Here is a 16474-nt window from a genome sequence, read left to right as displayed (position 1 = left end):
CATTCAAGTGGTCTTATAGATCCTCTAGTAAAGTTTTGTAGTTTTCTTTCTTTGGACAATAAAACTTTCTAAAGTAATTGTTGCTATTATGAATGTTGTTATTATATGCATTTTTTAAATTGTGGCAAAATATGCTTGATCAAAAAAATACTGTCATAACATTTTTTAAGTATACAGTTCTGTGGCATTAAGCGCATTCACATTGTTATTCAACTCTCACCACTATCCATCCCCAGAATTTTTTCTCATCTTCTCAAACTTAAACGCCATAGCCATTAAATCAAAACTCCCCATTGCCTTCCACTTCCTGCCCCTAACAATCACATAGAGATAGAAAGTATGTATCTATATAAATTTAACTGTCCTAGGTAATTTGTATAAGTGGAATCATAATATTTATGCCTTTGTGACTAGCTTATTTCAATCAGTATAATATCTTCAGGGTTTATAGATGTTATAGCATGTGTCAGAATTTCCTTCCTCTTTAATTATGAAAAATATTCCATTGCAGATATATACTGCATTTTGTTTTCCGATTCATCCATCTATGAACAATTTGGTTGCTTCCATCTTTTATCTATTGTGAACAATGCTGCTATGAACATAAGTGTACAAATATCTGTTCAAATTTCTACTTTTGTGTCAGAAGCCAGCCGACGAAGTAATTGAGGGTACCTGAAAGGGGGAGCATGGACTGAGGAAAAGAAAGAAGACAGAATTGCAGGAGGGATCACAGAATCAAGCTGTGTCTGTGTCCCTGAGTTTATTTAGAACACACTATTTATAACATTACAATAAGAAAGACAGTAGTCAAGAATCAAGGTTAGCCAGATTACTATATCTAGTAGAACAATGAGATTCTCACAACTCAGAACTCTCTGCTAAACTGTTGCAAGGAATGTGCAGTGACTGCTATGTGAACAGTTACCTCCCGGTTTTTCCCAGCGCTTTACAATCTCAACTTCTTACATTGTTGCCAAGTACACAAATATCCTTGTTCCTTGTTATACGATTTCATATGTCCATAAGTGACTCCCCACACTTTTGATTCTTTGGGAAATAAGCACAGAGGTGGAATTACTGAATTATGTGGTAATTCTATTTAATTTTTGAGAAACTGCCATACTGTTTTTTCCACAATAACTAGACCATTTCCCTTCCCACCAGCAATATACAGAGTTCTAAATTCTCTACATCCTTGTCAACACTTTGATAATAGCTGTCCTAATGTGTATGAAGAAGTAGCTTATGGTTTTGATTTGCATTTCCCTAATGATTAGAGATATTGAGCATCTTTTTATGTGCTTAGATATTTGTATATCTTCTTTGGAAAAACATCTATTCAAATCCTTTACCTATTTTTTTTATTATATAATAATATTCTTTTTTGGCTCCTGCAACATTTTTTTGACTTAGACTTAAATTGTGTGATATTATTTTATCCCCTCTGATATCTTTTGGTTATTATTTGCATGAGATATCTTTTCCATCCTTTCATTTTCAAACTATGTGTGTCTTTAAATTTAAAGTGAGTTGTTTGTGGACATCATATAGTTGAATCCTGTTTTTTGTTAATACATTTTATCAATCTATGTTTTTGTTAGGGAGTTTATTAAATTTACTATCTATGTTTACTCATAGGGAAGGACTGGATATAGACATTTTGTTCATTTTCTACATGTCTTACAACTTTTTCGTCCCTCATTTCATCTTTTACTGTCCTTTGTGTTTAGTTGACTTTTTTGTGTTTGATATGTTTTGATCCCCTTCTCATTTCCTTTTGTGTGTATTTTATAGAATTTTCTTGTGGTTACCATGGGGATTACATATAGCATCCAAAAGTTACAGTGATATATTTTAAACTAATACCACCCTAAAATTAATTACAAACAAAAATTTAAATTCTTTATAGTTTCATCCTTTCAACGTTATGTTATTGATCTTATAAATCACGTCTTTATATAGCATATCTATTAACATAGAGTTATACCAATTACTTCCTTTACTGTTTTTGATTTTCAAATCCTATAGAAAAGTAAAATGTGGAGTTAGGAGCCAAAATTGCAATAATATTGGTTTTAATATCTGTCCTTGGATTTACCATCATGGGGAATTTTGCATTTTCATCTGGCTTCAAATTACTGTCTAAAAATCTTTTTATTTCAACTTAGAGTCCTTTTAATGTTTCTTATAGGGAAAGTCTAGTGGTGATGAACTCCTCATATTTTGTTTATCTGGGAAAATCTGAGTTTCTCTTCTTATTTTTCAAAGGGCAATTTTGCTGGACATAGAAGTCTTGATTGACAGTTTTTTTTTGTTGTTGTTGTTGTTGTTTTTTTTTCTTTCAGCATTTTAAATATATTGTCCCAGTGATTCTGTTCTGATAGTTTCTGTTGAGAAATCCATTGATAATTTTATTGTGAATAAGTGATAAATTACTTTTCTCTCTCTTCTTTCAAGAGTCTTTGTCTTTCACTTTGAATAGTTTAATTATAACTAGTCTCAGTGTGGGTCTATTTGTGTTTATCTTATTTGGAGTTCATTGAGTTTCTTGTGCTTTTGTATTTATATTTTTCCTTAAATTTGGAAAGCTTCAGTCATTATTTCATCAAATAAGTTCTCTGATTCTTTCATTCTCTTTTTTTTACTGCCTCTAGAATTCCTATAATGTGAATTTTCATCCACTTGATAAGTCATTTAGGTTCTGTTTACTTTCTTCATTTTTTTTCTCTTCAAACTTAATCATTTTAAATGACCTGTCTTCCAGTTCACTGAGTTTTTCCCTACTTCTTGAGTCTGCTTTTGAATCACTGTAGTGAGTTTTTCAATGCATTTATTGTGTTTTTCAACATCCAAATTTCTGTATGTTTTTTAAAAATAATTTCTAAATCATTGTTGATATTCTTATTTGTTTTATGTAATTATTTTCCTGATTTTCTTTAGTTCTTTGTCCACATTTTCCTGTATCTCTTAGAGCATATTTCAGATAGCTGTTTTAAATTCTCTCTTTGGTAACTATGAAGGCTTTGTTATTTTACTGTGAGTTTCCGGAATTTTATTTTATTTCTTTGAGTGAAACATGTTTCCCTGTTTCTTTGTATGCCTTGTGATCTTTTGTTGAAAATTGGGCATTTGAAAAATAGCCACCTCTTCCAGTCCCTGGAAATTGGCTCTGTGTGGATAAAGATGTTCACTGGATAGTCCAGCATGAACACTGAAGCTATTCTCAGATCTTTTTGCAGCATGTATCTTCCCTAGGCCTGTGTGTGCACGTCTCACACCACTCTCTCCACTTATATAGCTATCTTAAAATGTCTTAATTTCCCTAAAAGTTTCACTCTTGCTTTTTCTTGAGGCTGTAGGTGTTCTACTGTTTCTCTATGGTTTTTAGAAAATAGACGTGGTTGAAGGAAACCTATTTTTAATAAAACACATCCACATCCAGCCTACAGGCATAACTTCATTATCACCATGGTATTATCTCTTGTATTTTTCTCTAAATGTTATCACTTTTTGAGATTATTTCAATATGGAGAGATGATATTTCTTCTTATGATGCAAATGGAAGATAAATATTGAAGTTTCCTAAGGAGAAGTACAGATGGAATACTATAAAAAATGTTGGTATCCTTTATTTTACCTCCTTTTTAAGAGAATTGAATGTGTTGGTTAGGCTTTTTTCCCTTTTTATCCCAAATGAAATGTTATATAAACTTTGTAGGTTTTCTGCTTATGATTGTCAATATTTTGTCCTTTGCATTTGAATACATTAAAAATACATTTGGATTTAAGTAAACTATGTGTGTTATGGACATTTTTATGTGACAAACTAAACTGTTCTCTGAAGGGTGATAAGTAATTTGATTGGCAATAAATATGACATAAATAGCTAGGTTACAGATCCACTTTAGTTTGGTCTGTAGCACCATGTCCCTAGACAATTACAGCACTGAATATCATCTGGCATTCAACACAAGTGTTTCAACTGATGCATTCATTCACTGAAGGTCTGACTAATAAAAGCATCTCTATATATGGAGTATTAAATATTTGTCTTTGTACCTCTAGACCTCTCTTGGGAATATAATATGCCAACATTGGCTTTGTTCTCCTTCCAGAGCATCTGAATTATCATGTTGCAAGCTCCTTACATATTTCATTTCTCAGGCTGCTGCACAGCACCGTACCTATTCTGTGGGCCTGGCATGTTTAGTTAATTGCTTTCAGGTGTTGGCTGGTAGGAAGTCATTGAAAAGCAAAGCCAATTAGTACTACTTCCCACGGTAATAAAAATTAGCGTGCAGGAGACTGTTGAAGAAAAAGTAACTCCAAAAATGGTAACTGTGTTTTGCAATCCAGGCATCAGATAAATGAAACTATATGTAATTGCAAATTAATCTTTAGCAAATAGCTACATTTAAAAAGTTTATTATTAATGTGTATTTAGCTAATGGCGGTGTAGCTCTATACCCTTTCAGGTCTCTATTATACCATTTAATTAATTCAGTGATCAATTTCTAAACACTTATTAAGAGAATCAGAGATTAAGCACTTCAAGGAACTGAAAGTTGTCTAAGATGTGATCTTATTTTAAGGTGATAAAAAAATTCAGCAAGGATATGATGACATGGATTTAAGCATTATAATCACTATCAACACCATTATTATTATTATTATTATTATAATTATCATAGCTGCTACCATTCATTCATTCATTTTCTACTATCTGTGGTATACCCAGTATGTGCCAAACACTGTTCAAAATGCTAGGGATATAGCGAGAGTAAGATAAACTAGGTTACTTACAAAGCTTCTCTTTTGGAGAGCTGAGACAGATAAAATAAATATTTAAACAACTTAATATATATATGTATATACACACACACACACACACATATATATATACAGCTTAATATATATACACACACACACACACGCACACATAGATGATATATATAGAGATAGATGATTAAATATAATATGATATATGATATACCCCAAAATTATAACTCGATAAAGAAAATTTAAGCTGAGTGAGGGGATAGAAGATATGGAATGTTATTTTAGGAAGATTATCAGGTGAGGTTCCCCAAGGAAGCAGCATTTGAAATGAAACTTAAATGATGAGAAAGAGTTATCTGTTCAGGTGTGTGGAGGAAGAACATCCTAAGCAGTTCACTTAGTGTGAACTTTCTTATTGTACATTTAAGTAAGAGTTTTGTTTAATTTGTTTTAATCCTTTTAAAATTTAAAAGTAATTATCTTTCTAATTACAGTTCACGTTTTTTAAAAAATCTGAGACTCAGAAAAAGTTACAAACATGTTTGTAGTATCATCGATATTAAGTAGTAGAGTTGGAGTCAAACCTTTTGGTACAATGTATTTCAGGCATTTCTTTTTCATAGGAAGGAAAATTAGATCTGGATTTTATAATTAGGGAAAATTCCCAAAAGAAGAGACATTTAAGCACAATGGTGAAGCATTGACAGTGTCTATAATCAAATGTATGTGAAAGCAATTGAATAGAGGAGAATTAGGTAATGGAATGTATGGTGGATGGGGAGGGGGGAATTATAGTAAGAGTTCATTAAGTCTGCAGTTCCTAAATAAGGACTTGTAGATGCTTTGGGCATCCTTTAAGAACAAAAATTTATTTTTCATTCAAACATGTTTTATCATTTTTAAAATAATGTATTTTCCCAATTTGCTATGACTGGGGAAATTTAGATTTATTTGAAAGCATTGTAGAATCCAGGACAGCTTTTATATAACTGGATTTTCTCAAAGAAAACATATTAAAGTACAACTCTTATTATGGGGTCCAGAGCATTCCTTGATTGATCGATTGATTCATTCATTCATGCATTTATCTTAAAAAATTTTACTTTTATGACAGCATATTATAGTGGTTAGGGGTATGTTTACTGAAGCCAGACTATGTACTGAGCCCTGAGATTTCCCACTTATTAACAGTAAGTGGATTTATTTTTAATCTCTCTAAATCCAGTTTTCTCATATGTAAATTTGTCAAAATACTAGTAATCTCACTTGATATTTATGAGGAATATGTGAAATTTTGAATATAAAATATTCAGTATGCTATTAAGCACAAAGTAAGAAATCTAAGCTATTATACTATGTCAGACAATGTCTGGTAGACATCACATGGTGCTTACATCATATTCAAAATCTGAAAAACAAACTGAAGTAATTTCTCTAATAATTTGCCTTGAGTTTGAGTGGCAGTGAACCAAGATCAGAATCAGTTTATTTAAATTTATAATTCACTTTTGATTCTTTTACTGGACTGTGAATTCAGCCACAATTTCTTAATCTTATTATTTTTCCCTTTACACTGTGAAGAGATAATACTTAGCTTACCTTTCTTTGCGTAATAGATACAAAATTATTTATGAGCCATAGCCTAGACACCCCCTTCCTATTCTTTGCTGCCCCTTTTTTCATTCTCTCTTAATTCTTGAGTTGACTGTTTCAAAACTTTATTGTCACCCTAGGCTTTGATTTATAGCACTGATCTCTGTAACCTGTCACTCTGACTTCTAAGTTGTCCTGAAGTTGACACTTAATATGAAGAATATCAACCATCATTTTGATGAAGAAACACACCTAGAAACCTACAGTAAAATTACATTCCAGAAAATGGTTTACAGTCTTAAGACAACTATTTCTTGTCATGATGTCGTTACTCTAATGGAGATGATTTGGCGACCTACTTCCTTGATTGATGTGGAAAATATGAATGGAATTTATAACCAAAATGCAAGAAGAATACAGGTGTTGGATAACAAGCATTTGATAACCATGATAAAAGGTGCAAAGCAGTCATTTAAAAATGAGTGGAATTGCCTTCTGATGGATTTGGTTCCTCAGCATGAAAGATCAACTTAAAAGTGGTTGCTCTCAGATGAAGTAAAACAAATAAGAACAAAACATCTCCTATATATGGTTTCTTTTTTTGTTTATTTGGGTCTAGTTGAAAATTGGCTTCAAGGCTTTAAACTGTGAGTCACAGGCATTTGTTTATGGTTTATTAAATGTTTGCTATACTGTCTATCTTTGTTTAAAGCAAGGGTACTCTGTGGCTTCTAGGGTGATTTATGCACACATAGTTAACTTGACATTTTTTTTGTCCTGAAATCATGTAAATATTTCTCAATTAAGAGGGTTCTACTGGGGAAGGAGGAAAAGAAGTTGAGGGATGGGCAGGAAGAAAGAAACAAGAGACTCAGTGTTTTATGTACTTTATCACAAAGAAAATCTGGCATTCATTTCAAACCAGTGTGGTCTGTGCTATGCTTTGGTGAATTATGCTCACACATTTCTAGTCAACAGAGTAGAACACAGACTCATCTGAAAATGAAAAGCTTTACTCTATATGCATTGTGAGAGATGCTCGACTTTATCCTTATCCATCAATCTTACCTCCTTGACAATATCATACATGCTGCCCAGGGAGAGGATGGTGTTAACCATTGATATAGAAGCACTCGTTTAATTTAGTTACTACACCCTGTTGATTTTTATGAGTGGTGGGGGAACTGTTTAAACAGGACGTGTTGTGTTGACAACTGTGCACTGCTCTGCAGTGAGCAGCATTTTAAATGATTTTCCCATCTCTAATCTTTTTCCCCCATCCAGTCAGAAACATAGTCTATAGTGCTTTGGGAATATTTATATTTAAATCTTTATTGTAAGTTCCATCGTAGCAAGAAAAAATGTAAATAACACACTTTATTTCCATAATTATTTTGCAGAGTATTTTGGCTATCAACCTAGTGTTTATAGTCAGTGCATTTAAAATCATCTACATTTTGGACAGTAGGCATAAAACTCTCCTGGTTTATCTCTTAGAGAAATAAGATTGCCCCCCCACAAAAGATAGCCATAATATATGCACCTTTGAATAATTAAATGAGCTACCGAAGAGGAAAAGGATTCTAATCAGCTTTCAAACTGTGATTGTGCCATGCACTGAATCATTTCTTTATGAATACATTTCTCTTGGAGCATGTATAATTGTGAAACTTTTTTTTCTATCTTGGTAGGAACTGGGAAGTAACAGTCCTCCACAGAGAAACTGGAAAGGAATTGCTATAGCCCTGTTGGTGATTTTAGTTGTATGCTCACTCATCACTATGTCAGTCATCCTCTTAACCCCAGGTAATCTGTCTTTATTCCTCTCTTATGATGGTATGTGGATAATAATTTCACATTCAGATGCCTTAAGAGTGTAGCCATATATGGTATCTTAGGGTGCACTAGCATTGGTTGAAATAAGATGTATAACCAAACATTTTTCAGATAGCACAGTAATCTTGTTCAAATATCGTGCAAAATATTTTTGAGAAATTGAAATATAAAATACATACAATGAGAATGCCAAGATGTTTGATCTCCATTGCTGCTTAGAGACTGATATTTGCCAGTTTAATAAATGCAGAGTCATTTGACTTTTATCGTGGGTTGAAGATGAGGGAGTGGAGTCTGAAAGTCCCCATATATAGATGATAAGCCCACTGTAATGACAATGAAGGGAGGAATTGAAGAACACAGAGGATTATATCAAAAGAGAATGAGCTAAGCCTCTAAATGCTTCTTTCTCCTTTTCTTTCTTTCCCTTTAGTTTTTATACTCTGAGTTTCTCCCTAAAGAACCATTCTAAATTGCCCTTGCAATAATCTTTGGACTGTGTTCTTTATATTGAAATGTTTAACATTAATATATAAATTATCAATAGGCTTAATTCTTCTTTGGGTATTATTTCAATACATGGAAATTTTACTACTCTTTAGTAGGTGCTAATATGGAAGGCAGAAAAAGGCTGCTTATTTTTTAAAATTTCCAAGATGTCTTTGGGGAACATATATATTTTGTGTGCTGCTACAACCCACCCAACTAGCTTCCTCAAAGAGTGAAAATCCATACAGGACTCAAAATTGTAAAAAAAAAAAAAAAAAACATTTCTGGAATAGGATTGAGCTAGTCTAAAAATTGACTAGTATTAAGCTATAGACCATTTTTGAATGTTACATGTTTCCATTCTGTTACAATATGTATGTATTATGTAGTTCCTGCCTTGGCTTTGTTACTTATGGAGCTACTTAAATATGTTGAACTCATTTCCTTATGTAAAAATTATGGTTAACAATAGCTCTTTTTCAGAAACATTTAGTCAACTAATTACGAAGACTAATTATACAAGTGGCGATATCAATTGTTCCAATGTAGTACTTTGTGAAATATTCCACCTTGGTAGTAATATAGGGTTTGAAATGTATAAAATGTCAAAAATATAGCTTATAGTTGTTATTTAACATAAGAAGAGATTGAGAAAGAAATTAAGGGAGTCAGGAGGGAGGAAAGGGAAAGAAAACATTTTTTTAAAAGAAAGAAAAAAAATTACTGTTAAAGGCTGGTTGTTTTATCCAGTATTGTCTTCAGGAACCCTCTCTTAATTGCCTCATTTGTACATCTGCAGTACAATGTAATTGAGCAATATGATGGCTCTAAGTTGCTGCAGAATGCCAAGAGTTTTTGTTAATGGAAGTTGAGCTTATGTTCAGCATAGTGTTTCACTTAAACATAAGCATTTTAGCATAATTATTAAAAAATGAATGATTTAGTTTTATTGCTTTCTATTGATGACTCTTAACCAGATGGAGAAAATTAGTGCCATGTTGCCTGTGTGTTTCTCTTAAACTTTCTTCTATACTAATTTTAGTATCATTTCCAAGTGATTCACTTTCTCAGATTTTCTTGTTACTTTCTGAGGCTGCACTGATACTTCGGGGTCTTTGAGACTTTGTATAACAAAGACTTTATAGAGTTGGCCATTCACTAAACTAAACTCCCTCTACTCAACCCTTTCCATGTTGCCCCGATATAAAAACACAGTATAGTTGCACTCATTATGTCATTCACTTATTCTTTTATTAAAGCAAGGGCTTTGGGCAAGACACACACCTTGGTTTGAGTTCTAGCTCTATAATTTAATATTTTTGAGCACTTGGCTAGTTATTTAGTCTTGTTTCTCACTTTATTCATCTGTACAATATATAGCACCAACTCATCGGTACAATATATAGCACCAACTTTATAGTATTATTATGAGGGATAAATGCAATAATATACTTCAAATGTTTAGTAGTATCTAGCAGTCCTACTGCTATTCATCTTATGATTACTCTTATTCAGTTTTTACTGACCATTAGACACAATGCCAAAAACTGTGTTACATGAGAGAGATTTCCAAGAGAAAATATAAAGTCTCTCAGGAATATAGATTTCTGTAATTTTGATGTTAAATTACATCAGATGGAAATCTGGAGTCAGTTTCAGTGCTCTGTTTGTTCATTCATTTATTCCTTCATTGATAGACAAATATAGAGTTCTTAAAACATTCTAAGTGCTATGGTAGTTGTCTAGTACTCCAATGCATTGTAACTATCACCTCCTTTCTCAACTACACAAACACACAACTCCTCAACGTCCCCAAACCAAAGGCTTAATCATTTAAGTGGAAATGACAATTATTTTTTAAATGTACAGTTTACTAATACATTCTACCTACTGCCTGTTCAAATGTCTTTAGATTTCTCTACTAATTTTTGCAGAGATATTATGAAATGAAAAATAAAAGTCAATGTTCTCGAGTGGAAAAGGTATTGCTATAGGAAGCACAAAATCTGTTTTCTATACTGTCTGTAAACTTACTGGGGGCCTAGAAGATTATAAAATTGAAGAAATGAGTAGATGTAATGCCAGTGGTTAGGAGTTTGCTTGAGTCAAGAGCAGGCAAATACTAGCCTAGTTACATGACCCTCATGAAGGCCTCAAACCAAACATATCCGAGTGAAATATAAGGCCAGAAACCTAACAGTTTGTGGCCCAAGACCTGAATCATAAACCTGGAATTATTCTTAGAAGTTTTCTAATCTTGCCTCCCTCATTAGATAGGAAAAACCTGTTTGTTTAACTTCTAGTTCTGGGGACTAGAATGCATTAAGACCATTAATGTAGACTTTTGATTTAGCATGTCTGCCTGTGCTTGTCTGCGGTCAGACTCTAGTAGTCTAATTGCACAAAGCCTTTCTCTTCTCACTCTCAAGCTTGAGACCCCACAGCTATACTTGAATAGATCCACAAGGAAAACCTCCTACTTGAAAGATAATATACAGCATCCCCCAACTTTTCATCCTGCCTTTGTCCACCAATATGTTGCTAAGGCTCAGCTTTCTAAGTAAAATCATTCAGGCAGGTATAAACTTTCAACCAAGAAGGGGAATCCATGTCAGGAGAGGAAATTCGGTAAAGTTTGGACCTTACTGAATAATTTATGGACCAACACGATACTAGACCTTAGGTCAAAGGGTTGACTCCGGAACAGTGCTTCCAGTAAGGATGAGGGTCAGAAATTCATATGCATTTTATAGCTATATGTCTTTGGGAACATCAGTTACCTCCTTTGTCCTCAAGCATTTGTTGAAGAAAAGGGCATATTTGGTTTGCCAGAATGAGAAGTAATCTCTTACAGTTTATTACAGCTCTAATATCAATGATCAAAAACAACGATAATAGGAGTTTATTTCATAACAAATATAGCAACAGATTAAAGCTGATGTCCTCTCTCACTAAGCTGCTTCTACCTTGAAAATATAGTTAGTGGTTATTTTGGGGGGGCGGGGAGGATGGAGAAAGCATGCAAGAAGTTTTCTAGTCTAAGACATGATTTAGAAACTGTTTTGCTCAAAATAGCATCACATTTTACAGGTAAGTGCTAAGGAATGCAAGTCTATAACCAGAGAAACACATGTTCATTGTAATTTTGGTTTGATTGCAAATTTTATTACAGAAGTAATTTGACACAGGTGTCTTAATTTCCAAGATTGTGAGCAACTTCCCTGCCTTGTAAAGAAAAGTCCTAATTATTTCTGAAGAGTAGGTTAACCATTCAAGTATTTCCTTAATAAATATTTCTGAAAGGAACAAATTATGCACCCCAATTTTTCTGATTAAACAACAGACATTTTTAAATGCATTGATCAAGCCCACTTTTTTTCTGTTTGCATTGAATTTGTTTAAAGAAAAAAAAAAGAGTACCTGTGTTTATTTGAAGAATATGTAACTATAAGATTAATAATTCTCCTCTAAAAACATATGAGTAGACATTCATGCTTAAAGTTTTGAACACCAGTCTTATGTAGCTATGCATTTACCTTGCAGTCTCATATTTATATTTAATATGTAGAATAGGAATGACTGTGGTCAGGAGACATTTCATACACACTACAGTTACCCATTTAGACCTGTTTTGAGAAGAGAGATGCATTTTTTATGAGTTATAAAATATTTGGTAGAGGATATAGATCAAGTTCTTTAATTCAGTTGCCATATTGAAATAGCCACCTGTGGACTGTGTATATTCTACCAGTTTTCAGCAGCAGTGACCTGTTGCCCTTTGATTGATGTCTGTAATCAGTCAGTGTCAAAGCAGGGTCATCAAGTTAATTTACTATCACGGTGGACTAAAGACAAACTCGTAAAGCACAGAAATTGTGTCTTCATCATTAGCTCTAGCTCTCGCTTCTTTAGGCAATTTCTCATTCCTTTAGTACTCTGTCTAGGTGAGCATCCTGAGTTGGTCTTTACATGTCTATCAGAATATGAAAGAAGCCAAGCACTCATATATAAGCGAAAAGAACTCTGCTTTGTCCAGTTTCACTATGCAAATATCTTCAGTTTCACTTTTAGGAGTATCTTTAATAGTAAGAATTTAAAATTAGGTTCAGATGCTATGTTGGGGAAGAATTTACACAGGTTGAGGTCGCCACTTTGATGTTGATAGTTAGGTAAATATTTATATAAGATAAGGATTTGATCCATGAAGATATGCTTAAATAGTTCATTTGAGCCAAGATTTGGGACTAAGAAAGTAGAGATGAACTAGAGGAGTTTAGGCAACTCTCTTCAGAAACAAACAAACAAAAGTGGACATTAACATTTAGGGATGTATGCCTTTTTTCTGAAGAAACACCAACTTACATTATTTTCAAAGTGTGTGTGCAAAATTATCTCATTTATTTCTTATAACACACCAATATAAAGAAAGAGCAGTTTTTAAATAATACAGTTAAGGTCAGGAAAATTTGTATGACTTAGGTACCTAATTTGTGCAGAAGTATGATAAAGTGATTCAATTGACATTGATATCAAACTGACTTGAGTTCATGCCCTCTCCTTCATGTGTGCCTACAAATATGACTTTGAAGTAAAGAATTCTCTCTTCCTATTATCTTATACACCTGATTTTTACATAAAGCTTAAAAAAGATTAATCTGTCCTTATTTATATATATATAAAAAGAAATACTTTTCCTGAAAGCATTTGATAAAATTAAGTACTTTATTGGACTGGTGACAGCTGATTTGTTAATGTGATGCAAAAACTCAAAATGAATTTATTCCGGTTACTATTATGTTCTGCTAAAATAATAGCTTCTGGTTATAGTTAGTTAAAATGTCATGTTATATTATGTAACAAGCAATCTCTTGGCAGCTGTAATTTAAAAGGTGTCATTTAAGCATCTGACCTGTGTTTTAAAATGTCGAAGCAACAATAAAACTATCCCATTATCCTTTTATGAGAGGAAATGTTTTACAGATTTAGAAATTTGCATTACTCACTTATAAACATCAACATCAACCAAGATGCAAATTGTTTGTTTTGTTTTGTTGAATTAAAAAAAAAAGGAGGCATGCTGTATTTATAGACTAAAGCTAAATAGTCTCTGCTTTTTTGCCCAAGAGTAGCACAGATAAATACATTTGCATATGATATTACCCAGATATAATCAGACTGCCAAAGAGAAAACAATGACAAATTCTAACAGGTTCCCCTCCCCCATAGTAACATGAATTGTTACTATTCTAATAGATTTATCTCTGATGTAGAATAAAAAATAATTTTCTCTGGAGTTAATGCACTAAGAATTGTTATTTTTTTCTTTGTTTTATACTTACATTTCAATAATTAGTCAAATTTGATTTTCTTAGTCTCATTTCTTTGTATTCTCCAATCAGATAGATAATGGATTTAGTTCAGATAATGTTTAGTTTTATGAGTCAGAAGAGAATCTGTTTTAATAAGTAACATTTATTTAACTGCTTGTTACTTGCCAGATATTGTACTACGTGCTTTACATGTACTATTTTATTTATCCTCATACCATGAATATAGAGTAGATATTGTTAATTTTTTCATATTCTACATTATTCACTTGAGTTTTACAAGTTATTGTAAAGTGTCTATCACACATATTAGAACATGGAGAAGCTAGGTCACTATCCCAGGCCCTATTGGCTCTAGAATTTGTCTTAAATACTGAAATATAGATAATAGATTAAGATATATGATTGCACCTATGGAAAGTATAAGCAAGAAACATTTTAGAAAAAAAGAGAAATGAGCTCCGCTTTAGTCTGCATCTTAATTTTTTAAATGCCTGAATGGATTCTGTATATTCTTGAAAGGGAATATTTATTCCTACGTATTTTATTCTTTCGAATGCTACTGTAAATGGAATTGATTCTCTAATATCTTTTTTTTTTATTGCTCATTGTTGTATATAGAAATACAAATAATTTTTGAGTGTTGAGTGTGTACCCTTAACTATGCTAAAATTCACTTCTTAGCTGTAGTAGGTTATTACATATTCTTTGGAGTTTTCTGTGTAGAGAAGATAATACCATGTCTGAATAGAGATAGCTTTATTTCTTCATTTCCAATTGGCTGCCTTTTATTTCTTTTTCTTGCCTAATTATTCTGGCTAGAATTCCTAGTAAAATGTTAAATACAAATGGTGAAAGTAGACATCATTGTCCTGTACTGAATACAGGAAGAAAGCTCTCAGTCTCTCATAACTGACTATCATCCTAATTGTGGGTTTTACATACATGCTGTATATCATGTTGAAAAAGTTTCCTTTTAATCCTAATCTTTAAATGTTTTTATAGCAAAAAGAGTTAAAAACTTTGTCATGTATTTTTTCACCAATTGAGATCATATTTTTTTCTATTAATGTGTTGGTACATTGATTTATATTCATTTGTTGAGCTCCCCTTACATTGCTGAAATAAATGGCTCTTGTTAATGATGCATAATACTTTTGATATGCTAAAGAATTTGGTTTGCTAATTTTAAAAATTCTGCCATTCTCTGCTAGTATTTCAATGAGGATTTTTGCATTTATATTCATAAAGAAAAATAATGTTTTCTTTTCTTATATTGTCTTTGTCTAGATTGAGATCAGGATAATTATAACCTAATAGAATGAGTTAGTAAGTTTTCCTTCCTCTTCTCATTTTTTGGAAGAACTTGAGAAGGATTGGTGTTCTTTAAATGTTTGGTAGAATTCAGAAGTGAAACCCTCTGCTCCTGGATCGTTGTTGTTGTTGCTGTTGTTCTGGGGATGATTTTTGTTTTGTTTGTTTTGTTTGTGTGTTTGTTTGTTTTTACTGATTCAATTTCTTGTATAAGTCTATTTAGATTTTCTGTTTCTTCTAGAGTAAGTTTGGTAGTTTGTATGTTTCTATAAAATATACCAATTTTATTAGAATATCTAATTCGTTGGCATACAATTGTTCATAGTATTCTCTCATTATCTATTTTATTTCCATAAGAATTTTAGTAATGCTCCTCATTTCATATCTGACTGATTATTTGTATCCTCTTTCTTTTTTTTATTTTAGTCAGCCTAGCAAAAGGATCGTCAATTTTGTTGATCTTTTTAAAGAACTATCTTTTGATTTTGTTGATTCTCTCTATTATTTTCTATTCTTTATTTTATTTATTATCACTTTTATCTTTATTATTTTCTTCCTTTTGCTAGATTTCAGTTAGTTTGCTCTTCTTTTTTTTTTTTTACTTCTTTACATGTAAAATTAGGTTTTAATTTGAGATTTTTCTTTTTTAATGGAGATGTATATAACTATAAATGTCCTTTTCAGTAATGCTTCTACTTTATCCTATAAGTTTTGGTATGCTGTATTTTTATTTTCATTTTCCTCAAAGTATTTCCTAATTTTCCTTGAGATTTCTTTCCTGAAACATTGCTCCTTAAGAGTGTGTTATTTAATTTCCTCATATAGGTAATTTTCAGTTTTCTCTCTATTATTGAATTTTAGCTTTATTTTATTGCCTTCAGAAAATATACTTTGATGATCTCAATATTTTTAAATTTATTGAGACTTGTTTTGTGGCCTAAAAATGGTGATACTGGAGAGTAAATAAAAAATATATTCTACTGTTGTTGGGTGGCATGATATTTATATTTGTATATATGCATATATTCATATATGTAGATATATACACATATGTATATACATAGTGTTTACTTATTAATAGTGTTGTTAAAGTTATGTATTCTCTTATTATTCTTCAATCTAGATATTCTAGT

General features: G+C 32.0%; 1 protein-coding gene across 6 annotated transcripts in view; it reads left to right on the top strand.

Annotated features, from left to right (window-relative positions):
• The first annotated feature begins 647 nt into the window (after nucleotides 1-647).
• The window catches only part of DPP10 (dipeptidyl peptidase like 10), a 457935-nt gene continuing 442108 nt past the window's right edge, over nucleotides 648-16474 (top strand). For 2 of the 6 annotated variants that reach the window (XM_039872698.1, XM_039872701.1), the window contains exons 1-2: nucleotides 648-671; nucleotides 8067-8181. In XM_039872698.1, the coding sequence (XP_039728632.1) occupies nucleotides 8157-8181 (25 nt within the window). In that variant the 5' untranslated portion in view covers nucleotides 648-671; nucleotides 8067-8156. Of the gene's footprint in view, nucleotides 672-7199; nucleotides 7212-8064; nucleotides 8182-16474 lie in introns of those variants that run through there. The other 4 variants (XM_039872699.1, XM_039872703.1, XM_039872700.1 and 1 more) reach the window with 3 other exon arrangements.

The sequence above is a fragment of the Pteropus medius genome, unplaced genomic scaffold (genome assembly GCF_902729225.1).
Source record: "Pteropus medius unplaced genomic scaffold, Ma_sr-lr_union100, whole genome shotgun sequence".
Lineage (NCBI taxonomy): Eukaryota > Metazoa > Chordata > Mammalia > Chiroptera > Pteropodidae > Pteropus > Pteropus medius.
The sequence above is the reverse complement of the archived record's forward strand: the minus strand, read 5'-3'. Positions and strand labels throughout refer to the sequence as shown.